The following is a 27,801-nucleotide window of genomic DNA, read 5'->3' on the forward strand; positions in this document are numbered from 1 at the left end:
GAATCTGTATCAGATATTGCTTCTTTGAAGTTCATTGGATCACATCCAACATAAGGCTCATCATGGCCTTATTCATGAAGAAGTGTATATCTTGCAGGTGGTCTGATAACCCTATCATACCTTCTAGGAACGTGTTCTTCAACTACTGATTGTTGGGGATTAGGTTCAACTTCTAAATTTCTTCAAGTTCTATTTTCTTGCATTTTCTATTTAATAGAAATTACATTTCCAGAAAGGTGACATTTCTTGAAACAAACATTTTTGCTTCACTGGGGTGATAGAAATAATATCCAACAGAACTGAAACGTCTGCCTTTCTTAATGTTTAAAAAGTACTAGAAATTTTTTTTACAACCCAATTTTCGAAAATAAGCATAACCTCATGAAAATATTTTTATAAAATATTTTAAAATAAAGCATCAATCCACTAGAATTTTAAATAAAATCCCATAGAAGTAGTCAAACATTTTACCAAGCCTAAAAAGAAATAAACGTGAAATCTAATATCCTCTCAAAAATCACTCTAAAGCATAAATAAATGGTCTTAAGATCTTTTAACGTAAAATCGTAACCAAAATCATAAGTGCGGAAAATAGTAGAGGCGCTGGCCCTCGGGTTGTGTGTACCGTCAGTCCAGCCAAATCAAGCATCAAGACCTCCCTCAACCTCACCTGCATCCATCACACCTAGTGAGTCTAGAGACTCAACACACCATAATCTTGATAGAAAATATACATTAAAACACATGCAACAGTGAAAATACTTTTACGTAAAGATAGCTTTTCATTATATGCATAATATAAACCTTAACATTTTTCCTCAATCATAACATGACGTTAAACCTTTTTCATGATCATAAACATTATCCTTTCCTTTATTGAATTCAGATCGTTAATTGTGACTTTCCTCAATCCTCAAAAGTCGATGGCACCATCTACATGAAACCACAATACTGGACGGCGGGGACATCAGCGACACAAGATCGTCAACTGAGTCTTGGCCTATCCTCAATCATATCCTCATATTCACAATTACTTCGCTTTTATCAATGTTTTCATTTTTCATCACTTTATAAAATCATGCATAAATATCGTTTTCTTTTGAAACCAAGCATGCACCATAAATTTTAAATGTCAATCTTTAATCATAAAATTCCATGGACATTTAAAATCATAATTCAACCTTTAAAAATAATCATAATAGCATAAAAACAACATTTAGAGCACTGCCATGACCTTTACTAATTTTAGGTGTAAAAATACTGTTTTACCCCTAAACGTAAAATTCCCCGACTTTGACTTTTTCTTGAATTCATTGACTCTAACATGTCCCAAATAAATGTTTAAGCTTAAATTAAAATCCCCATAATTTTATTTAGCTTAAAAACTAGGCTTTTCAATTAATCTTTAATTAATCGTTTTGACGGTGTTTTAATCCCGAAAAAATCCCAAACTTTAGAATAAAATTCATAAACTTAAACTTAGACTTTTGATATTATTTTGGCCCTTATGAATCATGGATCGGCCCCCGTGATCCATGTTTCAAATATTTTTGCATTAAAAACCCTAACATGACACATAAATTTCAATCCCGAGCCAACTTTCGATTTTCACGAGTTACCCCCGAACCATGTTGATCCAAAACTTGACCAACATTCCAAAGTACCCTACTGGACACTTAGTTAACTAAGAAACCCTTCCCAAAGCCAAAAACATGACCCCTTCACTGCCCCTAATTCTGGCCGAGAGTTGCACTTGGGGTGAACTCTATCTTTGTGCACCTAGGGACCTAGCCGTCTACCCACCACCCCAACCGACCCCCAGTGCACCTTCCTAGGAACCTAATGAGTCATTCTAACCCAGCCCATGAACCCTGGACCGAGCCTCCCTCCCCCTGCAAGTCGCGCACTCGCCTGCGCAAACCTGCACCAATTCTCAAGCAAGGACTCCTCCCAGCCCTCCTATTCCGAGTCCTAGCTTGGCTAGGACTGTCCCCTAGGCACAACCAAACCCTAAGCCAACCGTGAACCCAAGCCCTGACCTGCACTCCCTTGGAACATGAAAGCCGAACCGCCTAAGCTTCATGACAGAAAAAAAACGTTTTTTTTTTAGTTGCTTGTGGTGTGCTGTTTTCGTTGGTTAGGACCCTTTTAAAAACGTTCATAAACTTCATTTGTTCATCACCTATGATCATGGCAGCCTTTGGACGATATAAAACATGGATTTACAACATAGGATCATGAGTTACCTCTTGTGCATGCCAAAATTTCGAAAATACAGAAATAAATTTCATGCTCTTCATGTATGCAATATTTAAAACAATATTATGATACGATGGATGAGAAAAGGAGATGTATGGCGTGCCTTTGCGTTATATACGCACGAAATAACGTCGACGACCAAGAACGGAGTGGAAACCTTGGCTTGATTCCCTTTTGCACCTTCGGAATTCTCTCCCTATGTGATGTGTGTGTGCCGTGGGGTCTTGAGAGGGGTGGGGAGAGTTTTTCTTTTTTCTGAAATTGAGAGTGGGAGGCAGAATGGTCTTGCAAGTGTAGGGTTTAGGTGTTTAAATATATTAAATACACTAATTAAATTACTCAATAGGCTTTAGGCCTATCATGCTTTTAAATTAAGCCCATTAGTTTTAATTAGGATTTAATAAATTTTAACCAAGTTTTTGTTTAAATAAATTTGTGAATTTAAATAGTCAGGTTGCAAAAAAGCTCGCATATTTTGTTGAAAAATCAATCACCGATAAAAATTACGTCCCGGCGTATAAAATCACTTTAAAACCCCTTATTTTCAAAAATATGAAAAACCATCAACCATATTTTAAATAATTAAAAATAATTATTTAATAAAAACATTTTACGTTTTCAACCCTCGGCCTCCGTTCCTCGATCGCAACTTGAATATTCCTTAAAAATACAATTTTATGCATGATGATAATAAAATCCTATTTAACATAAAAACATGTATGTCACATAATCAATTTGCAATTAAAATTAATTAATTACTTATTTTTCATATTTCCTAGATTTGTATGCAGTTGGATTACGTCGTCATAGTTTTGGACCTTATAAGAACTCTTTGGATATCATACAAAGTAGCACAAAATGGATCTACTATCCAATTTTTCTCCCACTGTCTGTTTCATGTAAGCAGGACATCCCCATATTTTCAAGTAAGAATATTTAGGATTTTTCCCATTCATATCTCATATGGTGTTTTATCCACTGCTTTTGTATGGACATTATTCAACAACATTGCCGCAGTTTTCACAAAGCCCAAAAACGATGTAGGCAATTCGGTGAATCCCATCATGGATCGAACCATGTCCATCAAAGTTTGATTACGACGTTTAGAAACAACATTCAATTGTGGTGTTGCTGGTGGAGTCCACTGTGAGAGAATCTCATTCTCTTTTAGATAACTCAAAAATTCAGCACTCAAGTATTCTCCACCTCGATCAGATCGAAGTGTCTTAATACTCATTTCTAGATGTTTTTCTGCTTCAGATCTGAATTCTTTGAACCTTTCAAATGCTTCAGATTTTTGTTTCATCAAATAAACATACCCATACCTCGAATGGTCATCGGTAAAGGTAATGAAGTAGGATTGCCCATATTTTGTGCTAACACTTAGTGGGTCACAAACATCTGCGTGGATCAAATCCAGTAGACCATGCGCACGTTCCACGTTTCCATTGAATGAACTCTTGGTCATTTTTCCTTTTAGACATGACTCACAAGTAGGTAGAGAATTTATGTCTGACAAGTCAAACATGCCTTCTCCCACAAGCTTGAGCATCCTTCCTTAGGAAATATGACATAGTCCAGCATATCATATTTGTGCGGGATTTGTATCTTATATTTTTATTTTGTTTTTTGTTGTTTTTGTATGCGCTTGGATATTGTTCAACAGATATATTTTAATTTTAAGTTATAGATATCGTTTGTTAATTCTTCGGTTCCAATCAAACATTCATTCTTGTATAAATTTCAAACACCTTTAGCAAAAACACAATAATAACCATCCCTATCAAGCATAGAAATAGAAAATAATGTTTTTAACCAATTCAGGAACATATAAAACGTCTCTCAAAAACAACTTACAATCATTGTTTAAAATTAAAGTAACGTCTCCAATGGCAGTGGCAACAACCCTTGATCCATTTCCTAGTCTTAGAAATGTTTCACTATATCTAAGCATCTTGCTTCTTCCCATCACCTACAAACCATTGCATAGATGAGAACCACATCTGGTATCCATTACCCAAAAAGAGGAATTAATAGAAACATTAACTGTGGGGGCCCGTGCTCCTGATTAATATTTAATTACCAAACAGCAGGATTTATTAATGTAAACAGCGAAAGCGATTAAAAAAAATTTCCATTTTGGGCCTACAGAAATTTCGGCATGACCTATTCGTAAATAGGACATCCCAAAAATCAAAACATCACAAACAACATTTATATACTCGAAATAAAGTCATAACAGCAATTCACAAACCTATAGCCGCACTGGCCAGGACTAAACACATGCAGAGCCAGCAAGGCTCGATCACACAACTATCAATTCAAAACATCGTAAAAGTAACAGTACAGCTACACGGGGCATCTCCCCGGTAAATGTATGACTTAATGACATAATATCTGGGAACTCGCAACAAAAATCCAACTACTGGGCACCGCTACCTGACGCTCCACCAGACGCGTCAAATCCTCCTGGATAATCTGCTATGGCATCAAAAACAACCACAGCATAACAGAAAAGATGGGTCAGGCCCCAGTACGACGAACCAGTAAAATTATGACAATTATAACTGACGTGAAATAAAATCAAGTAAAATGCAATGAAATGCAATGCAATGCGTGTCGGTAACAATGAAATAACGGATACCAAAACGGAGTCCAAATGAAACGCATCAGCAACAAGAACAGTGGCCACCCGTGCCAGGAATGCAGCAACGTAATATCATGTCACCGCTCATCCATGCACGTAGCATCGAGGGTCCGGTAGCGACCCGGTCAGTCCTCGAGCAGTCATCAGGAGAGTGCTAATCCTAGCACTCGTTCCATCGATAAGATGTCAGGAGTGATCTATCCTATCACTCGCATCCATAGATGACGCAACATCTCAACAGATCAGCAATGATAGCAATCGACGGAGTCAAGGCTCGAAATGCTATGTATCAACTCAAATAAATGCATGAATGCAATCACGTATTCACAGAGGCACATAAAGCACGCCACAACTCATTACAAAATACTTAACGTCATTCCACATCGCTATAGACGTCATAAGAAAACGGTTCATACGTACCTCAACTGATAACTAATTTACCACCCAAATATATTAAGGATTTCTCGCAGAATTCAATCCTGTGGCAAATAATACATTTCATATCAAATTCCATTTATTTTTCCAATATTCACTAATTTAGCCTAAAATTCCAAAAATCCATAATTTAGGCTTTACAATTTCTAAAACTCATCGCAAAGTCAAATATAATGATTTATTTAACTTAAAGCTCTCAATATTGGACAACTTGAACTTTCGAAAATTCGATCATATCGAATCTGAAATTTTTCGATATTTACTAGGAATTTCCAAAATGTTCATTTTTTATTTCTAATGCAATAAACACATCCCAATAACGATTTAACATCCCAAATTAATAGGCTAAATTCGAAATATTATCTAAATAAATTCCGAAAATTAGCTTAATACCTCCAATCAACTCCGATATAGCACCTACAATCAATAATCCAATATATATTAGTTATTGGAACTCAATTGAATTAAAATGCCCAAAATTCGAAACCCTAAAATCGTAATTCTACCTCTGAAATTTCGAAAATTTCTTAAAGCTTCGCATTTAAGCTTCAAACAACATAACCCAAGCTTCCTTCCAACTTTTCCGGCGAAAAACAGGCGGCGGTCTTCGACAGGTTTTCGGACGACGCGATTTTTCTTAGCAAAACTGGTATCAATGGATAGCTCTCGTCGAGAGGATTTCGAATATGTATTTAGTTCAATTTTTGGGCAAGCGGAACGGCCACAATCGACGAAATAAATTTCGAAATGTTGAGGAAAAATGGAGAAGATCGGCTACGGGGAGAGAGAAAACGAATTTCACGTTTCTTTTTCTTTTTTTTTTAAAATTATTATTATTATTATTATTATTTACTTATTTACTTAAGACAAATGGGCTGTGCTTGGGAACTGGGCTCTTACATTCTCCCCTACTAATAAAAGATTTCGTCCTCGAAATCTAACATACATATCATTTATACAAAAGTGGTTTATAAATATTCACCACTGATAGTACATAGGGAAATCAGAATACATGGAATAATTTATTACATTTTCAAACAAATGAGGCCATTCCTGACGCATCTTAGCCTCTAATTCCCATGTAGCTTCTTCTCTTCCATGTCTACTCCATTGCACCATAACCAGTGGAATCGTCTTATTTCTAAGTTGCTTCTCTTTACGATCAAGGATTTGCACCGGATGCTCAACATAGCTAAGGGAACTATCCAACTCCACCTCATCAGTCCTCAAGACATGAGAAGGATCCGGCTCGTACTTCCGCAGCATAGATACATGAAACACATCATGTATCGCAGAAAAACTCTGCGGTAAGTCCAAACGATAAGCTAATGTGCCAATCCTCTCAACAATCGCATATGGACCAACATAACGCGGAGCTAGCTTTCCTTTGCGCCCAAATCTCATAGTACCACGAAACGGTGATACTTTCAAGAAAACCTGATCGCCAACCTGAAATTCTAAAGGTCTACGCCTTTTATTAGCATAGCTGGCTTGACGATCCTGAGCTGCTTTCATTCTTTTCCTGATCATTTCAACCTTCTCTTTCATTTCTTGTATAAATTCTGGTATTGCCATCTGTTTTTCTCCTACATCTTCCCAGCATATCGGAGATCTACATTTTCTGCCGTACAAGGCTTCAAATGGTGCCATTCCGATGGTTGCTTGGAAGCTATTATTGTAAGAGAATTCAACAAGTGACAATGATTCCTGCCAACCACCGCTAAAATCCACCACGAATGCTCGCAACATATCCTCGAGTGTCTGAATGGTCCTCTCTGACTGACCATCTGTCTGTGGGTGATATGCAGTACTCATCGCCAACTTTGAACCCAATGCTGATTGCAAACTACCCCAAAACTTTGAGGCAAACCTGGGATCACGATCTGATACTATGGTTACAGGCACACCATGCAATCTCACTACATGATCGATGTACATTTTTGCCATTTTCTTATAAGTACAAATACGATCATAAGGAATAAAATGGGCTGATTTAGATAATCTATCAACAATCACCCAAATCGCATCACAACCACGATTAGAACGAGGTAGGTGTGTCACAAAATCCATAGCAATGTGCTCCCAATTCCACTGTGGCACTTCAAGACTATGTAACATACCACCAGGTCTCATTCTCTCAGCTTTAACCTGTTGGCACGTCAAACATCTAGCCACAAAGTCAGAAATCTCTTTCTTCATACCTTCCCACCAGTAATGAGATTTCAAGATATGGTACATCTTTCTGATTCCAGGATGAACACTGTGCCGACTACAATGAGCTTCACGAAGTATAGATTCTTTCAAATCTATCAAATTCGGAACCACAAGTCTACCATTATAGCGCAGACATCCATCTGAAGCAACACTGAACTTGTTTGATTGACCTGTCTGAGTCAATTCTTTCAATCTATGAACATGCGGATCAGTTCTCTGTGCTGCTTTGATTTTAGAAACAATCTGTGGTTCAACTTGAATAGATGAAACTATAAAGTAGTCGCCCTTAGACTGATAAGTCCATCCTGAAGTTCCCAAATGTTCATGAACTTTTGAAATAGTCAAAGATGTCAACATTTTAGGCTGAACCTTTCTACTCAGAGCATCTGCAACTTGATTCATTCTCCCTGGTTGGTACTGGATCTCACAATCAAAGTCTTTAAGTAATTCCAACCATCGACGTTGTCTCATATTCAAGTCAGACTGTGTGAAAAGATACTTCAGACTCTTGTGGTTCTCCGTACAGATAATGACGCCATATCTTCAATGCAAACACAATGGCAGCTAACTCCAAATCATGAACTGGATATCGAGTCTCATGTGGCTTCAACTGACGAGATGCATATGCAATCACTCGCCCATTTTGCATCAAAACACAACCCAGACCATTTAGAGAAGCATCTGTACAGACAACAAATCCACCTGAGCCTGAAGGCAAAGCTAGCACCGGAGATGTGGTCAACTTTTCTTTCAAAGTCCGAAAACTAGACTCACATTCTGCAGTCCACACAAAACGTCGATCTTTCTGTGTCAACTGGGTCATAGGCCTAGCTATTCTAGAAAATCCTTCAATGAAACGCCTATAGTACCCAGCTAACCCCAAAAAGCTTCGAATCTCAGACACATTGGTTGGTTTAGGCCAATTGATAACAGCTTCAACTTTACTGGGATCAACAGATACTCCTTGTGCAGATATAACATGGCCTAAAAATAAAACTCTGTCCAACCAGAACTCACACTTAGAAAACTTGGCATACAACTGCGCTTCTCTAAGTGTTTGGAGAACTAATTTCAAATGTTCCTTGTGCTCTTTCTGTGACTTGGAATAAATCAAAATGTCATCAATGAAAACGATAACGAATTTATCTATGAATTCTCGGAATACACGATTCATTAAATCCATAAACACCGCTGGAGCATTAGTCAACCCAAACGGCACAACTAGGAATTCATAATGTCCCTAACGTGTCCGAAACGCTGTCTTAGGAACATCTTCCTCTCGGACTCTGAGCTGATGATAGCCGGAACGAAGATCAATCTTGGAATACACAGAGTACCCTGCAACTGATCAAACAAGTCGTCAATACGCGGCAGAGGATACTTATTCTTCACAGTAGCCCGGTTCAACTGCCGATAATCGACGCACATTCTCATTGTTCCGTCTTTCTTCTTTACGAACAATACTGGAGCTCCCCAAGGCGACATACTTGGTCTAATATAGCCTTTCTCCAGCAAATCCTGAAGCTGTTCTTTGAGTTCTTTCAACTCTGTCGGAGCTAAACGATATGGTGCTCTAGATATAGGATTTGTCCCTGGCATCAATTCAATGCTAAGATTTATTTCCTTTGAGGCGGAAAACCCGGAATCTCATCAGGAAATACATCAGGAAAATCCTTGACAACGGGAATGTCTGAAACTTTCAATCGTTCTTCCCGTGTTGCATCAAGAGCATAGATAAAAAATCCTTCGTTGCCGATTGACAACAACCTGAACATTTCCATTGCAGATACAAATGGAATTCGAGACTGCGAATCATAACCATAAAAATTCCATTTGCTGCCATAATACGGTCTAAATCTGACAATTCCATGGAAACAGTCCACAGTAGCTCGATAATTCGTCAATATATCCATACCGAGGATACAATCGAAATCAGACATGGCTAACTTGATTAGATTAGTTATCATAATATTATTCTCAAATCTAATCACACAATTTATGACTATCTCGCGTGACATCAAGTATACACCGGCAGGAGCGGCCACAGACACAGTATCCAACAACGGAATAGTAGCAATCTCATGCTCATCAACAAATGCAGCAGATAAAAATGAATGAGATGCTCCAGTGTCTATCAATATACGCGCAGGATAATCGAAAACATAGCAAATACCTGCAATCACTCCGCCTGGTGCATCCTGAGCCTGGTCCTGAGTCAATGCATGTACTCGAGCCTGCTGCGGCACCGGAAATTGCTGCTGAGGAGGACCTCTAGGTGGTGGATAGCCAGACTGCTGAAATGACTATGCAGGAGCATACGGCCTGAAAGCTGGTCCTCGGGGAACTTGTCCAGACTGTTGTGGCTGAAATTGCTGCCTTTGGGCATTGGGGCACACTTTAGCAAAATGCCCAACTTGACCACATATATAGCAAGACCCCTGGACTCCTATACACTGTGAGCTAAAATGTCTTCCACCACAGCGGTCACAGTACACAGCATTCGAAGACCCAACAACACTGCTCCCTCTAGTACTGCCTGAACTGGAGGAGCTGGACTGAGATTTCTTCTTAAATTGTTTACCTCTTGCTCTGAATCGTTGTTGCTTCGGTTGCTGGGATGACTGTTGAGGCTGATAAGGAGATAAACCAGCTGGCATCAGTATATGACTTCCAGATCCTTGAGAAGTAGAGGCTGGAACTGGAACTGGCCGTGATTATCCTCTGAGCAGACTAGCCTCTATCTTCTTCGCCATTTCTACAGCTTGAACATATGTATTAGGCGATCCAGTCATCACCAAAGTATGAATAGTCCCTTGTAGCCCATGCAGGAAACGAGAAAGTTTGGACTGATCATTTCTTGCAACATGTCGCACATATGGCAGAAGAGCAGAAAATTGAGAAGCATATTCCACAACCGTTTTATTTCCCTGAACCAATTGGTTGAACTCTTCTTCCTTGCCATAATAATAAGAAGGAGGTGTATATTCTTGGGTAAATTGAGTACGGAATACTTCCCAAGTAATTATTTGTCCAGATGCTTTCAGTGCTTCCTCTGCAGCTTCCCACCAAAGTTGTGCTCGATCTTTTAACTGATAGATTGCAAGCTTCAGTCTGACACTTTCGGTATATTCGAGAAAATTAAATATATGGTTTACGCTCTTCAACCATCCGATTGCTTTTTCGCCATTTTCAGTGCCAAAGAATTTGGGAGGACGTAATTCTTGAAATTGAGAATTTATTAATTGCATCCCACCAACTTTCTGAGTAAATTGCTCGACTTCTTGATTCACTTCTTCCTCCACGTTTCTAGCAACCTGGGCTGCAGGACGACCACGTCTACCCCTGACAATATCTTCAAGTCCTCGGACATTCTGGGCTTCTGACTCCTGGACAACTTCTTTTCCCTTTTTGCCTCTTCCTCCAGGTGCCATTCTATAAGACACAAGGATTTAAGACCAAAGCAAAATAACTTAATAAGCACAAAAGAACCAAAGGAAAGCTGGAACTTAGTCTCGTAGCTAGTTATTAAACTAAGTTCAAAATCTAATCAACCATGCTAACTCAGGCTAATTCAAATAAATCACAGCACATAGTTCAAAAAAGAGCAAATAGTCAAACACATACGCAATCATTTTATTTGTGTCTAGACTCAAGTGCCCTAGACTCTAATTCGAGCATATCCCAGTTACGCTCTGATACCAACTGTGGGGGCCCGTGCTCCTGATTAATATTTAATTACCAAACAGCAGGATTTATTAATGTAAACAGCGAAAGCGATTAAAAAAAATTTCCATTTTGGGCCTACAGAAATTTCGGCATGACCTATTCGTAAATAGGACATCCCAAAAATCAAAACATCACAAACAACATTTATATACTCGAAATAAAGTCATAACAGCAATTCACAAACCTATAGCCGCACTGGCCAGGACTAAACACATGCAGAGCCAGCAAGGCTCGATCACACAACTATCAATTCAAAACATCGTAAAAGTAACAGTACAGCTACACGGGGCATCTCCCCGGTAAATGTATGACTTAATGACATAATATCTGGGAACTCGCAACAAAAATCCAACTACTGGGCACCGCTACCTGACGCTCCACCAGACGCGTCAAATCCTCCTGGATAATCTGCTATGGCATCAAAAACAACCACAGCATAACAGAAAAGATGGGTCAGGCCCCAGTACGACGAACCAGTAAAATTATGACAATTATAACTGACGTGAAATAAAATCAAGTAAAATGCAATGAAATGCAATGCAATGCGTGTCGGTAACAATGAAATAACGGATACCAAAACGGAGTCCAAATGAAACGCATCAGCAACAAGAACAGTGGCCACCCGTGCCAGGAATGCAGCAACGTAATATCATGCCACCGCTCATCCATGCACGTAGCATCGAGGGTCCGGTAGCGACCCGGTCAGTCCTCGAGCAGTCATCAGGAGAGTGCTAATCCTAGCACTCGTTCCATCGATAAGATGTCAGGAGTGATCTATCCTATCACTCGCATCCATAGATGACGCAACATCTCAACAGATCAGCAATGATAGCAATCGACGGAGTCAAGGCTCGAAATGCTATGTATCAACTCAAATAAATGCATGAATGCAATCACGTATTCACAGAGGCACATAAAGCACGCCACAACTCATTACAAAATACTTAACGTCATTCCACATCGCTATAGACGTCATAAGAAAACGGTTCATACGTACCTCAACTGATAACTTATTTACCACCCAAATATATTAAGGATTTCTCGCAGAATTCAATCCTGTGGCAAATAATACATTTCATATCAAATTCCATTTATTTTTCCAATATTCACTAATTTAGCCTAAAATTCCAAAAATCCATAATTTAGGCTTTACAATTTCTAAAACTCATCGCAAAGTCAAATATAATGATTTATTTAACTTAAAGCTCTCAATATTGGACAACTTGAACTTTCGAAAATTCGATCATATCGAATCTGAAATTTTTCGATATTTACTAGGAATTTCCAAAATGTTCATTTTTTATTTCTAATGCCATAAACACATCCCAATAACGATTTAACATTTCAAAATATCATAAATCCCAAATTAATAGGCTAAATTCGAAATATTATCTAAATAAATTCCGAAAATTAGCTTAATACTTCCAATCGACTCCGATATAGCACCTACAATCAATAATCCAATATATATTAGTTATTGGAACTCAATTGAATTAAAATGCCCAAAATTCGAAACCCTAAAATCGTAATTCTACCTCTGAAATTTCGAAAATTGCTTAAAGCTTCGAATTTAAGCTTCAAACAACATAACCCAAGCTTCCTTCCAACTTTTCTGGCGAAAAACAGGCGGCGGTCTTCGACGGGTTTTCGGACGACGCGATTTTTCTTAGCAAAACTGGTATCAATGGATAGCTCTCGTCGAGAGGATTTCGAATATGTATTTAGTTCAATTTTTGGGCAAGCGGAACGGCCACAATCGACGAAATAAATTTCGAAATGTTGAGGAAAATGGAGAAGATCGGCTACGGGGAGAGAGAAAACGAATTTCACGTTTCTTTTTCTTTTTTTTTTAAATTATTATTATTATTATTATTTACTTATTTACTTAAGACAAATGGGCTGGGCTTGGGAACTGGGCTCTTACATTAACTTCATATAAAACATACCATGGCCAGAACGCTTCTGGGCAAGATACTAAATTACGCCTCCAATGTCTAGGCTTTGCAGTGGGAACAGACATGTTCTGACTTGTCGGGCTTTGATTGCCTCGCAGTTGATTTCTTGTATGGCTTCTTGTTGGGCTTGTTCTTCTTTGGTGGGGTAGAATGCTTCTTGCCTTTATTTTGGGCTTCCTTTTTCGTTTTGGATGATATGCCCATTAGAAGAACATGTTTTTATTTCTTGATTGTGGCCTCATAAGTAGTAAGCAGGCTGACCAACTCTCAAGGGTGGCCTCGAGCTTATTCATATTAAAATTAACCATAAATACATCGTACAAGGAGAGCAGTGACAACAAGAGAATATCAGTCGAGAGCTCAGCAGGAATAACCACGTCGAGTACCACCAACTTCTCGATGAGCCCAATCATCCTAACACCATGCTCATGGACCCAAGCCCCGTCTCGCAAGCGTGTAGTCATGAGTTCTTTAACAGTAGCATGTCTCTCTGAACGAGTTTGTACAGCGTAAAATTCTTTCAGATGAAGGTTAATGTCAGCAACATTCATCGCCTCCTCGACTTCCTCTGAAGTTCATTTGACATAGAATCCAACATGTAGCTCTTAGATTGAAGATCACGGTCCCAATATTTTTCAAGCTTAGCCAACTCAGTCTGACTGACGTTTGGAGCTGCTTCTTTCGGTGGCTTATTATTAAGCACATATGCAATCTTTTCCGAGTTCAGAAGAATCTTTAAATTTCGAAACCACTCATTATAGTTAGGGCCAGGTAACTTGTTTTGATCGAGAATGATCAAAAGCGGGTTACGAGAAGTCATCGTAAATATACTGAAATTAAAAAACAGATAATGGTTTTTGATAATTTTAAAATAATTCTAAGATATAAAATATAGATTTTATTTTATAAATTTCCCTCCCACTATTTTGACATTTCCACGACCCTCTGATGACAAAGGAAAATCGTATTTCCTTAGTAGGCACGTAGAGTCCAATTAGACAATTATAATCCTCAATAATATCAGCCAATTATAATTTCTAAAAGGTAGAATCCAATTACATCCCCATGCAACATCTGCGTGTTTTGCCTCACGTTTAATAAGGACTCAATAACATGATGACATTTATTTTCACGTGTCAAACCGACCAATCAATATTGAATTGTAGTGGACGGTCGCCATGAGTTCCTCCAATAATATGAGCCGAAGTCATTGGAGTTCCACCCAATTCACATCATATGTCCGGTGGAAGTCACAGCTTTCCGGGGTCCAGGCCTCCCTAATAATATGAGCTAGACACTGGCCACGGGTAGCGTTCAACATGCAACCACGGTTGATGGAAGGCAAGAATAAATTAAACTCTTTTAACTTTCACTTTTGCAGTTTGATATAATTTTTGAATCTTATTAAAAATGAGGGATTTTAATTTTTAAAATTTTCTCGTCATTTTTCTTTTAATTGACTGATATTGTTCGGGATTATAATTGGCTAATTGGACTCTACGTGCCCACTAAGGAAATATGATTTCTTTTTTTCAACAGAGGGTGGTGGAAATGTCAAAATAGTGGGAGAGAAATTTATAAAATAAAATCCATATTTCATATCTTAGAATTACTTTAAAATTATCAGCAAGCATTATTCTGTTTTCATATCAGTATTTTTCGATTTCGTCACATAATCCATTTTTATTATTGACAAGCTAATCGAATATAATTCTCAATACTGGTTGGAAAATTGTTCTGAATTTATAGAAAAAAGAATAAACATTAATGTCAGTTCTACTGAACTGACAAAGCATGCAAGATGGTAGAACCATATTATGCAAGCTAAAGTGTAACATGCTCGCTTCTATGTCAAATGAACTGTAGGGACAGTTTGAAGAAATTTTCGAATGCTGCTGACATTCGAATGCACGTGCAAAAGTTGCATGGTGCATGAAACTCATACGATGATGCGCACCACTTTCAAGGATCTCATGACTACATGCATGCAAGATGGGGGCTTTCACCCATGAACGTGGTGTACATATGACTGGGCTTATTGAGAATGTTGTGGGCATGGAATATGTGATTCCTAATGAGTTACTTGATGACATCAATTTGTTGTCTTTATCTTCCTCATTTGATAGGGTTATGGTGAACGTCAATTTGAATAAGATAGATGATAGCCTTGAAGAGCTAGTCAATACGCTTATGACTTATGAGATCACCATAAAACAGGAAAATATTGTTTTTCTAATGGGCATATCGTCAGACAAAAAATGGCCCACAAGGTACGGGAAAGAAATGTTCTGCCCCTCACAAGAAAAAAACCCCCAATGAGTGACAAACTCTGAAGGACACTTAAAGGGCCCACAAAGCCCGATAAGTCAGAACATATTTATTTCAGTGCAAGAATTCCAGACATAAGAAATTATATGCGCCAGAAATGTTCTGGAATTGATGAGTGAATGTCCAAGTAAACAGTATTTCAACAACAAACAAAATAAAGTTAGATAATTCAAATCCCGCACAAATATAGCACGCTAGACTAGGTCACATTTCCCAAATAAGGATGCACAAACTATTGGGAAAAGTCATGTTTGACTTGTCATACATAAATTCTCTACCTACTTGTGAGTTCTGTCTAAAAGGTTAATTGATCAAGACTCCATTCAATGGAAACGTGGAACGTGCACATGGTCTACTAGATTTGATCCACACAGACGTTGTGGCCCGCTAAGTGTTAGCACAAAATATGAGCAATCCTACTTTATTATCTTTACTAATGACCATTCGAGGTATGGGTATTTTCATTTGATGAAACACAAACCTGAAGCATTTGAAAGGTTCAAAGAATTCATATCTGAAGTAGAAAAACAGCTGGAAAGGAGTATTAAGACACTTCGATCAGATCGAGGTGGAGAATACTTGAGTGCTGAATTTTTGGGTTATCTAAAGAGAATGAGACTCTCTGACAGTGCGCTCCACCAGCAACACCACAATTGAATGGTGTTTCTGAATGTCAAAATCAAACCTTGATGGACATGGTTCGATCCATGATGGGATTCACTGAATTGCCTACATCGTTTTGGGGCTTTCGCTTGAAATTTCGGAAATGTTGTTGAATAATGTCCATATTAAAGCAGTAGATAAAACATCATATAAGATATGAATGGGAAAAACTCCCAAATATTCTTACATGAGAATATGGGGATGTCCTGCTTACGTGAAGCAGACATTGGGAGCCAAATTGGATTGTAGATCCACTTTGTTCTACTCTGTAGGATATCCAAAGAATTATGTTGGATATTCTTTCTATCATCCTAATGAAGAAAAATTGTTTGTTTCAAGAAATGCCACCTTTTTGGAAAAAGAAGTTTTATTAGATAGAAAAAGGCAAGATGATAGAACTTAAAGAAATTCAAGATAATCACTCAACTGTAGAAGTTGAACCAAATCCCCAACAACCAGTAGTTGAAGTACAAGCTCCTAGAAGGTCTGATAGGATTATTAGACCACCTGCAAGATATACGTTTCTTCATGAACAAAGACATGATGAGCCTTGTGTTGGATGTGATCCAATGAACATCAAAGAAGCAATATTTGATACTGATTGAAACCTTGCGGTCTGAAATGGATTCTATGTATTCAAACCAAGTCTGGACATTGGTGGATCTACATGAGAGAATCGTTCTCATAGGTTGCAAATGAATCTACAAAAGAAAGCTTGGGGCGGATGGGAAGGTATTGACCTTCAAAGCAAGACTAGTTGCAAAAGGTTGTACTCAAATGCAAGGAATTGACTATGAGGAAACTTTTTCACCAGTAGCTATGTTTAATTCCATTAGAAAACTACTAGCCATAACAACATAGTATAACTATGAGATGTGGAAAATGGATGTAAAGACTGTATTCCTCAATGGAGACATCAAAGAAGAAATTTATATGTCTCAACCTGAGGGATACACATCAGTAGGAGGTATGCAAACTTCAGAGATCAATATATGGTCTCAAGCAGGCGTCAAGGAGTTGGAACCTCAGATTTGATAGTACTATCACATAATTTGGTTTTGCTAAGAATCCTGAGGAACCATGCGTGTACAAGAAAGTTAGTGGGAGTGCAGTGACATTTTTAGTACTTTATGTTGAAGACATCCTACGCATTGGGAATGATGTAGGATTACTGCGATCAAATAAAGTATGGTTGGCAGGTAAATTCTCCATGAAAGGCATGGCTGAAGCATCCTATGTGTAACGGTCATGGGCCATGGCATAGCATGGGCCTCGGCCCATACCCACGCACCATTACGCATAGGACTTCTCCAGCCCAGGCACTAGAGTTTCTACCTTCCCAGGATTAGAACCAAAGACCTCCTGGACTTATATAGATCTTGGCAGCAATCCTGGTACCAGTTGAGCTACTAGATCAACTGGTACCAGGATTGCTGCCAAGATCTATATAAGTCCAGGAGGTCTTGGGTTCTAATCCTGGGAAGGTAGAAACTCCAGTGCCTGGGCTGGAGAATTCCTATGCGTAATGGTGCGTGGGTATGGGGTGAGGCCCATGCTATGCCATGGCCCATGACCGTTACAAAAAAAAGGCGCCTTTTTTTTGTAATGCACATGGGCTGTTCCCGATTGGGCTTGAGTCCCCTCACGGTTATCCCATTACCCATTACTCATAGAATTTCTCCAGGCCAGGCACTAGAGCTTTTTGTCTTCTCAGGATTAGAACCCAAGACCTCCTGGACTTATATAGATCTTGGCAGCAATCCTGGTACCAGTTGAGCTAGCCTTTTTTTGTAATGCACATGGGCTGTTCCCGATTGGGCTTGATTCCCCTCACGGTTATCCCATTATCCATTACTCATAGAACTTCTCCAGCCCAGGCACTGGAGCTTTTTGCCTTCCCAGGATTAGAACTCAAGACCTCTTGGACTTATATAGATCTTGGCATCAATCCAGCTCAACTGGTACCAGGATTGATGCCAAGATCTATATAAGTCCAGGAGGTCTTGGGTTCTAATCCTGGGAAGGCAAAAGCTCCAGTGCCTGGGCTGGAGAAATTCTATGAGTAATGGGTAATGGGATAACTGTGAGGGGACTCAAGCCCAATCGGGAACAGCCCATGTGCATTACACTATGTATTGGGAATACAAATCTATAGAGATAGATCAAAGAGGATGCTGGGGCTCACCCAAGCCACCTATATCGATACCATTCGGAAGCGATTCTCTATGGAAGAGTCTAAGAGAGGATACTTACCAATGTTTCATGGTGTTACTCTATCTAAAGCTATGTGTCCCAAAACTGATGAAGAGATAGAAGTATGACATGTATTCTATATGCATCAGTCATTGGTAGTATCAAATATGATATGATACCGACAAGTCCTGATGTTGCTTAAGCTCCGAGTGTTACAAGCAGATATCAGGCGAACCCTGGTCCAATGCATTGGAAGGCCGTGAGAGATATTCTCAAGTACTTGAGAAGGAATAAGAATTTTTTCATGGTCTATGGGGGTGGAGAATTGAAATTGGAAGGCTACACTGATTCTAGCTTCGAATGTGATGCAGATGATTCGAAATCGACATCTGGTTTTGTATTCATGCTAAATGGTGCGACTGTCTCTTGGAAAAGTTCCAAGCAAGACACCGTTGTGGATTCCACCACTGAAGCTGAATACATTGTTGCATCTGCTGCAGCCAAAGAGGCAATTTTGGATGAGTAATTTTGTCCAAGAGTTGGGCGTTATTCCTAATGGAGTTGATCCAGCCCAGTGCACTGTGACAACACTGGTGCCGTTGCGTAAGCAAAGGAACCAAGATCTCATCAGCGATCCAAATATATACTGAGGAAGTTCCACATCATCCGGGAGATTGTGGGAAGAGGAGATATATCAGTCGAAAGAGTCCCATCTGCAGATAATGTTGCTGATCCACTTACAAAGCCCTTGCCAGGTCCATTGTGTGAGAAAATCGCGAAGCAATGTTATTAATGTTTATGGGTAGTTGTCTCTAGGGCAAGTGGGAGATTGTTAGAGTAGATGCTCTGTAAGCCAACTGTTGGCAGGGAATTTATTGACTCAATTGTAATAAACAATCTTTATTTTAATATAATTCATTATTTTATGGTTTGTTATTTCTTTATATGTATACCCATGTGATCAACATAGATAAAGATCTTGATTATACTTTAATACAAAAGAATCGTAATTCAATGTTGAAACTTATTTGTAAATATTCTGTAATCTAAATTTGTTCCTAGTCGATTCAGCAGCCTAAAACGTGGATAAAGGTCGCTTGACCTCGAGACTAGAATCTGTGATGTTGTGTATCGCGTTTCTTGGCAAGGGCATAGAGATGTCCAAACATGCAGATGGGTAATCATATGATGATTATACCGAACTACCCTGCCCTCAAACTTTCCAAGTTGTTATCATTCATCGAGAGGATAAGTCCGTTGTTAAGATTGTACACCATTAGTCCTTACGACCCAGGACAAAACTGAGGCTCTATATGCTAGGTTTGTGCTTTGATTCGTTTACCGATTCCAGAAAAGTAATCAGGTGGCGAGATTGGGTACAGTTGCGAAACATGTAAGAGCCAGTGCATTGTAGTAGAGAATTCACCGCTCACCTACGGGCTTTGATATGCTATGTGATCTGATGAAATAATAGTGCATGGAATCTCTGGCCAGAGTATGAGATGTATGTTAGAGAAGGAGTTCTCTAATTGTTTATGTGATGCCACTATTTATTCTCAAATATGTGTCACATAGTTATCGAATTATTATGCAACCCTCGAACCAATGGTTGTTGATTCGATCATGATATATGAAATGAAGGGACCGTACTGTACGTTAATCATAATCGACTGGTTCTTGCAGACACTATCAGTGATACCTAGGGAATCATGGGGCGATACTACTATACGCTCTTACCATGATTCGATAGGTTTAATTAGAAATATAATTTCTGACATTCTCATGATCAATTGTTGATACATAGAATGAGACAAATTAGGGTAATCCCGAATAAAAGATTATGTACTGAATCACAAAGAGTTTTGAACTCACGGCTAGCTGTATCCCTGAACCTATTGAGGGTCTACACAAGTAATGGATCATTTGTTCTCGTTGAGAGAATAAATTGAAAAGTTGAATATATATTGTGATACAGTAAATTCAAGGAGTTGAATTTATGATAATTAAATTTTGATAAAATAAATTCAAGGAATTGAATTTATGAGATAGTAAATTCAAGAAGTTGAATTTATGAAATTTGGAGAGAATAAATTCAAGGAGTTGAATTTATAAAATTTGAGGATTTAATTTATTAAACTCAAAAGTTGAGTTTATTAAATATTAAATTAAATATAGCGAGAAGTATGTTTAATGAGCTTGTAGGAGTACAAGTCCAAGTGTACTAAATAATTAAAGTTCTTAATGGACTTTGATTAATTAATTAAACTAGTTGGACTAGCCCAATTAATTAATCAAGTCCATTAATATTAATTATGAATATTAGGTCATGGCATGATTATAAAAAAAAATAAGTAAGCCATAACCCTAGCCACCAAGCAAGCCTCCACTCTCCTTGAATTTTCGAAAATCCTCCAATATTTCCTCTCAATCTTTTCGGCCATATCAAAAGATTTTTGGTTTGAGCCGCCTCTCGAATTTTTCTCTCCAACGTTGAAACTTCTTCCAAATATTCTAATGCTAGTTGGAAGAGGAACAAATCTTCTAGTGGTGGACTTGATAGAAGGATTGAAGAAAGGAGTTCCTGAAAAAATTTGGTATGGAATTCAACAAGAGCTATATCCGCCAACACCGAATTAGTTGGAGCCGAATGAATTAATTCACTAAAGGTATATTACTAAACATCCGATGCATGTTTATTTATTAAAACCATACGAGTGCTCAAAATATCTTGAATGTCAAAATAATTTTTTTTTTAACTTCCGCTGTGTTTGGGCACGAGAAAACCGAGATCTAACCGAAAAAACTTACTTGACATTAAAAGATTTGATAATCTTTTATTGCTTTGGGAGCCCAAGATAATCAAAGAAACAGCTTGTCAAGACGATTCAAATGGAACTTGATGAAGGTGTGGAAGAAAATGATCAAGTGATCCATAGAAATTTCGTAGAAGGACGTAAAAATCCCCAGAGCAAGAGAAATGTGGAAAAACTGGCAGAGCCTTCAGTAAAAAACTTTGGTGCAGTCTCACCTCACAAGGAAAACCTATAGAATCACCCAATGAAACGATTCTCACTTTTGATGAACTTAAGCATGGAGCGAAAAAGATGGCGCAAAACTGCCAATCTCCCCAGGATCAAGGACAAAACCATATGGACGCACCGGTGGTTTATCAATTCCCGGAGGAAAATTTATCCGGACAGAATCCGGGGAGAAGTGATAGGTGTGATAGATATATAAAAATAAGATCCAAAAAGGGTGGGTTATGTCCAAAAACAGAATCATCACTACAATGAAATTGCTCATTAGCTATTAAATTTATTGACGCAGAAGAAATGTTTGACAAAGAAAATGAGAGTGCTTGTGCTTCAAAATATTTCATAAGGTATGGAATGGAAGAAACATGGGATGTCATTTTCATCTTGAACAAATTAAAGGCCATATCACGATACTTATTTATTCAATAGTTTCTGAAGTAGGTGCCATTTTCCATGGGATATTACTTCTGCTTGTAGGACCACTATCCTAATCTTCTCATAGAAACCTTCCAAGGGCTATTTTTCTTGGAATTTGGAGTTGGTATCTTCCAGAAATGCCGTACTGCCTCAAAGATAAATGGAGGAATATCAGCAAAGCAGATCCAATTTCCTTACGAAATTGATGTTGGAATGATGTCGCCATTTCTGGGTTTAATAGGTGTTTGGCATCAGTATGCAAACTCAAATGCAATGAAAGAAAAGTTGGTGCTTGTAAGAAAAACCCTTTCAGCTGTCTGCCGAGGTCGTCCCTTGTGTCTCCCATATCAACTTAAGATTTATTCGAGACAGATATCAGACAACATTTGAAAGGGGGCGAAATTTTTTGGATGGAGAGGAATAAGATCTTCGAAAATCAAGAAGACTCATTGAACAGTGTTAGAACAAGATTAAATTCAAAGTTTCATGATAAAATTAGAAGATTGTGATCGTTATCGGTCTCATATTTGCATAGGAATTAGGGCCTAATATTATTTTAATCTATTTTGAATATGGATATAACTACATCTTATGTGAACCTGTAATTAATTTTATTAATCAAGATAATATAATTTCTATGAATAAAAAAAATATCCTACCTTTTTTTAAAAAGAATAATAAAGTTACAAGTTGGAAAACAAGTGTAACTCTACAAAATGGTACATACATTGGTCAAATATACAGTCCAAGCACCTGTTCCAGTGGCGCACACGCAATTCATAAACATGTCCAGCCACCTTCAACACAGCTATTTGCTCACGATCAAGTAAAATTATCAACCATTTGTCGATGCTAGGCCCTCACCACGAGGCATTTTCTTTGATCCCACTGCAAAGACAGTTTCGTGAGTAGGCGACTACCTTGAGAAGACATAATCAATTTGTGGAATAGAATATGACTCGACTTGATATTATTATCAATAGAACACCAAGACATGTATCCTAACAAAAACATATAAAGAATGATTGGCAGAGGCAACTTTTATCCTTGTCTACTTGTTAAGCGCTAATGGGTGACAGTCATTGGAATAGTCAAGATTTTACGAAGCCCAAAGATAGATGCAAGGACAAAAAAATTCCATTCTATCAACAAGTCACTATACTAGCCCTTGAGAATTGGATGGTGTTCCGACACAATGTATTGACTGCAAAGAAGAAATGACCAGGTAATTATTATATGATGCTTCAAACCTAGTAAAGTATAATCTGCATCTAATGGTGTTTTTAAAAAAAAAAAAAAAAAAAAACTGGATTAACAGCATTTCGGTAAAAACTCACATTTTCATGAGCATTGGGTCCCTATTACAAACACAGGCAGCTTTGAAAAAATATAAAGTCAGTCTTGCCTAAAATAATGATATGCACATCAAACCACATGGATATGACATGTGAACATAGGGAGAGATTGCTAACCATCTTCAACATCCTTCAACTGATAATAATGAGGAGCTATTTCAACGAGCCACTCTGGTTTTAGTTCAGTCACCTATATTTACAATTCTTTCATAAGTTATATAATGGCAAGCTGGCAGTGTTATACCCCGTTCAGATCTTACGTAGGAAGGCAAGTATCCAAAGATTCTTACCTGTCGCATATACTCCTTTGTTGTCAAAACTAGTTCATGGTAGATGACCCATCTTGGTTGCACCTGCCAAGGACAACAAAGAATGCGATACAATCTTATATATTTTCCAATATTATCATATCTAAATGTAAATAAACTATTACTCATTTATATAAACAGAGAAAGGATAACTTCATAATTAACAAATAATGAATGAAAAAATTATCTTTCCAAGGGGTGGGAGCATCTTATGTATAATTCAAAATAAGGTATATCCGATCGCTACGAAAATTTTGGGAGCAAGCTTATTGTTCACATTTTTGTCTACAAACTACCATACACTTGATCTTCTTGTTGATCATAAAAACCTTTTCATCCTGGAAAACTAAAAGAAATTAAACCTTAATTATCTAAACAAAATAATGATAGTAAAGTAATATCAAACCATCAATAATGCCTAATTCATGCCACCTAACCCCTGTTTCCCTTTTTTATATTTTCTTTTCCATTTTTCCATGCCCAAATTTAATTTTCCTTCTCTTTTTTCTTTCATTTTCTTCTCCCCCTCCTCTTTTAAACTGGAAATTATTTGTTTTTTACTTTAATGACTTTCACCATCACAACACTACCACCTGGTCAAACCTTACCACGAAATTGCACTGCATCTTCAAGTCTAACCTTTGAAACTCGCATTTTCTGATATTCAGATATCTTAGTCAATAAAAGATGCTGGCATTTCAGAAACTACTCAACGACTGGTTCTTCTATCGATGTGCCAAATATATTCTCACAAAATTGGTGTATCTAGCCTGGAAAAATTCTAGTCAACATTAACTTTGGATATTCAAACAAATAAGTAGTCTACCTGAGCTAAACCTGAGCTAGGGTGAATTTGAACAGTCTGCGGATGTTTCACAGTTCTATAGGATCCATTCTTCTGTAGCCTCGCTGAGTGGGGGAAGAATCCGGAAGTTATGGCTTTCTTTATAGAATCTAAATCATTGGGATTTGGGGTCAACTCAATCTCAACCCTTTCAAGCAGACCCTCCAGTTGATCCCGTATATCTCTAGCTCTCTTCATGCTCCTGACCTGAAATATATAAATCATAACCATTTAATGAGCCAACGTTCAGTATTGTACTAATGAAACAAAACAACGAAAACGATAGCAGTCAGCTTTAAAATTTCTTCTCTTGATGTGACATGTGAAAGATAAAGGTAACTTAATTAGTCATCTAGCACATGTAATTCACAATTTCCATCTATTCATAGTCATGAATCATGTGTTCAGAGGCTACAACATATGAACTAAACCCAACCAAGGTGTCATACCAGGGGGTTAGAAGTTAGAAACCTAGATGTCTCCGAAAGGTTCCAAGTCAATAATCACAGTACAAAAAGTTCGAAAACATCACTTGAGGAAATTGAGGAGATTAAATTGTATTCCCCTGAAAAGAAATCACGCTGTACAGCCCTAATTTAAAGGTGGTAATACATCTACAAATAAGGAAATGATACGCTATCAAATCTCGCAAAAAATAGTAATACCAAAAAATTCACAAATTAAGAGATCTATTGACCATTTTCTAAGATACCGTGGATGACTAGTTAGCTAATTAACAGCTACAAGATTATTTTCAAATATTCTACATCACTCAAGCGAATATGTTCCTGATATGTTTCTGATTCATGAATTTTCACTTCCATCAGTAATGACCCATCATGTTGAGATAGTAAACTTGGACCGTGATCAATTATTAGTCAATTCGGACTTGACTAAACCGGAAAAAGACATACAAGCAAGAGTTCTTAGGAAATTGGGAGTTATTTGCTCATAAGTAAATTTGTCAGGCTACGGGTGAGAGAAGATTGAAACCCATCAACTTATGTCAGTAATTCACCAAGTGAATCACATTACTGAGTGGTGAATGCTGAACAGCAACATCAGATCCCATAATCAGAACAGCTTACCAGAAATAACAGAACAACCAGACTATCTATTTGAAGCAAGTAAATGGCCAAACAGAGATGGCATAATATTAAAAGGAAAAAATGGAATATCAAACCTACTTGAATATAATTTTCATAGCACCATTGAGTTGAATAATTGGTTTCCTTCCACGAACTATACACCTGAAAAAATGTCCACAAACATCACAAAATTAAACTTGCAGGCGCATAAACTTTGAAATGTCTGATTTCACTGTATAGCCTATATATTCTCCTGTGTGTATCAATTTCCATCCCCGCATTCCAATATCATACCAACCTCATAAAGAAATGGTATGTGGCAATTATAGCGATGATTAATAAGCATCACAAAAATATCCTCATCCTTGACTCAAAAAGAAAAATTTCTCCGAAGGCCAAACAATAAAGCAGTTCCTGTTGACAACTAAATGCACTTCAAAATAACAAAAACAATTTGAAAAATCATTGAAGCAAGAGAAATAGAAAAAGAAACGTGCAACATGTTATTAAATTGATAAACAAGATAAACAAATCATCTAATAACGCATATTATTAATGCGCTTGATCAATAAGATATGCATTTATTATGTTCATGCATTCCTAACTCTGTCCACTAGTCGAAAATGCGTAAAAATTGTGTGGTTCCTGATATTTTGTTTGAAGCAGAAGTGAATTAAACAAAAAATCATTTAAGTCAAAATTTGGCGGTTCGTAGATTGTTGTATTCTAAAAGCACAAATGCCAGTTTCTTTTAGGGATGTCTTTTCACCCTCCCATGGACTTACTGCTTGTTTAACAAGAAAACTTGGGAGAAGAGAAAGCGAATTCAAAACAAAAACCTTACTGTTACAACTCATACAACCACTCTTCTGTTAATCAGATGACAGATTTGATTAGAGACTCGACAATTTGATACATATTTCAGCTTTTAGGCTGCCAAAGGAACACTTGAGAGCTAGAGGATTATGTACTTTGTTTTACTTGGTAGAATCAAGAATAATCAAACAAAACACCAGAGCAGAAAAAAGCACTTCAGAAACACAACCCACTGACCTTGAGCAAGGCTATATGATCTCCGACATTTCCCATATGAAAATTCAAGCGAGCATTGTCTGCATGAACTTGCTTATCCTTGGGACGATAAAAGATAGAATTTCCAATTGATAGCATAGCAGCAATAGAGATGATTTCATCAGAACACTGGTATTTATCGGAAGCAACAATCATCTTTGACTGCATAGGATCTAGGGGGAACTCGGCCATCCTTCTACCCGCTTTTGTCAACTCGCCATGCTTGTTAACTGCACTTAAAGCATAAAGCAACTCCAACGCCTTCAATAAGGCTTCAGATGGAGGAGGATCCATGAAGTCAAAATTCAGCAGATCATTGATGCCAAGGCTCTTTAGACTAAGGACCACGTTGGCTAAGTTGGTCCTTTGTATTTCGGGGATGGTATTATCGTCCAAATCGTTATAATAATTATAAGCGGTATACAATCGAAAGCATTTTCCTGGGCCTGTCCTTCCTGATCGACCTGCTCGCTGATTAGCTGATGCTTTTGATATAGGAGTGACCAGGAGTGATTCCATTCCAGTCCGGGGGTTATACGACTTCATCTTACAAAATCCCGGATCAATTACATACTTGATCCCATCTATCGTCAATGATGTTTCAGCTATGTTCGTGGCTAGGACAACTTTTCGTGCCCCTTCAGGAGTGGGTTCAAATATCTTAGCTTGTAGCTCTGTTGGCAAGTTTGCGTAAATTGGGCATATGATGAGCTCCGCTATTTTTGTTCCCAATCCTCTAGTCCTATGCTTAAGAATCTCTTCGGCCATTTCAATCTCCTCCTGCCCAGTAAGGAAAACTAGTATATCACCATCTCCTGGTGGTTGTGTCACATGAATTTGAAGAGCAGTGACTACTGCAGCATCCAAGTAATCAGCTTCAGGTGCCTTAGTATAGTGTATTTCAACAGGAAATCTTCTTCCAGGTATCTTAAAAATTGGCGCAGAGTCAAAATAATCACTGAACTTTTCAGCATCAAGAGTGGCGCTTGAAATGAGCAATTTGAGGTCAGGGCGAAACCGAGCAATGTCCTAATGCACCAAAAAAATATTGAGTAAGACAAAAAATGTGTCAAACAAGGATTGTGAGAAACATAGATCCTACTCGAAATTGCATTGGATTCATGCAACAATTAGCTGCTGTTGTTTCAAAAAAGAACTAGCGGACTAAAAGCTAAGTTTCTTGTAAACGATATTGAAAGCTCATTAATGCAAAAAGAAAACGAATTCAGATATTTTTCAGCTCCTACTAAGGTTCGTTTAAAA

At 37.9% G+C, this 27,801-nt stretch overlaps 2 protein-coding genes across 11 annotated transcripts in view; both read right to left on the bottom strand.

Moving 5' to 3' along the window:
• Positions 1-4,460: 4,460 nt before the first annotated feature.
• LOC140830024 (uncharacterized) lies at positions 4,461-13,113 on the bottom strand. 7 transcript variants are annotated; one of them, XM_073193310.1, is made up of 5 exons: positions 12,817-13,113; positions 12,704-12,727; positions 11,856-12,018; positions 9,729-11,689; positions 4,461-4,737 (listed from the first exon to the last, which is right to left on the bottom strand). In XM_073193310.1, exon 4 carries the CDS (start codon positions 10,984-10,986, stop codon positions 10,270-10,272), a length of 717 nt encoding a protein of 238 aa, XP_073049411.1. In that variant the 5' UTR covers positions 10,987-11,689; positions 11,856-12,018; positions 12,704-12,727; positions 12,817-13,113; the 3' UTR covers positions 4,461-4,737; positions 9,729-10,269. The 7 variants fall into 7 exon arrangements, 3 of the variants coding, with proteins under 3 accessions (XP_073049411.1, XP_073049404.1, XP_073049408.1); XR_012117595.1 differs by lacking the exons at positions 9,729-11,689; positions 11,856-12,018 and adding an exon at positions 5,327-5,385; XR_012117598.1 differs by lacking the exons at positions 9,729-11,689; positions 11,856-12,018 and adding an exon at positions 5,327-5,385 and having other exon boundaries at positions 4,461-4,740.
• An 8,335-nt stretch (positions 13,114-21,448) lies between these two features.
• LOC140830046 (pre-mRNA-splicing factor ATP-dependent RNA helicase DEAH1-like) overlaps positions 21,449-27,801 on the bottom strand; it is a 33,400-nt gene continuing 27,047 nt past the window's right edge. For 3 of the 4 annotated variants that reach the window (XM_073193335.1, XM_073193328.1, XM_073193333.1), the window contains 6 exons: positions 26,521-27,567; positions 25,567-25,629; positions 24,362-24,586; positions 23,518-23,580; positions 23,345-23,417; positions 22,505-22,760 (listed from right to left, as the gene is read on the bottom strand). In XM_073193335.1, coding sequence (XP_073049436.1) covers positions 22,708-22,760; positions 23,345-23,417; positions 23,518-23,580; positions 24,362-24,586; positions 25,567-25,629; positions 26,521-27,567 — 1,524 coding nt within the window. In that variant the 3' untranslated portion in view covers positions 22,505-22,707. Of the gene's footprint in view, positions 22,022-22,504; positions 22,761-23,344; positions 23,418-23,517; positions 23,581-24,361; positions 24,587-25,566; positions 25,630-26,520; positions 27,568-27,801 lie in introns of those variants that run through there. The other variant, XR_012117599.1, reaches the window with a different exon arrangement.

The sequence above is a fragment of the Primulina eburnea genome, chromosome 1 (genome assembly GCF_022965805.1).
Source record: "Primulina eburnea isolate SZY01 chromosome 1, ASM2296580v1, whole genome shotgun sequence".
Classification (NCBI taxonomy): domain Eukaryota; kingdom Viridiplantae; phylum Streptophyta; class Magnoliopsida; order Lamiales; family Gesneriaceae; genus Primulina; species Primulina eburnea.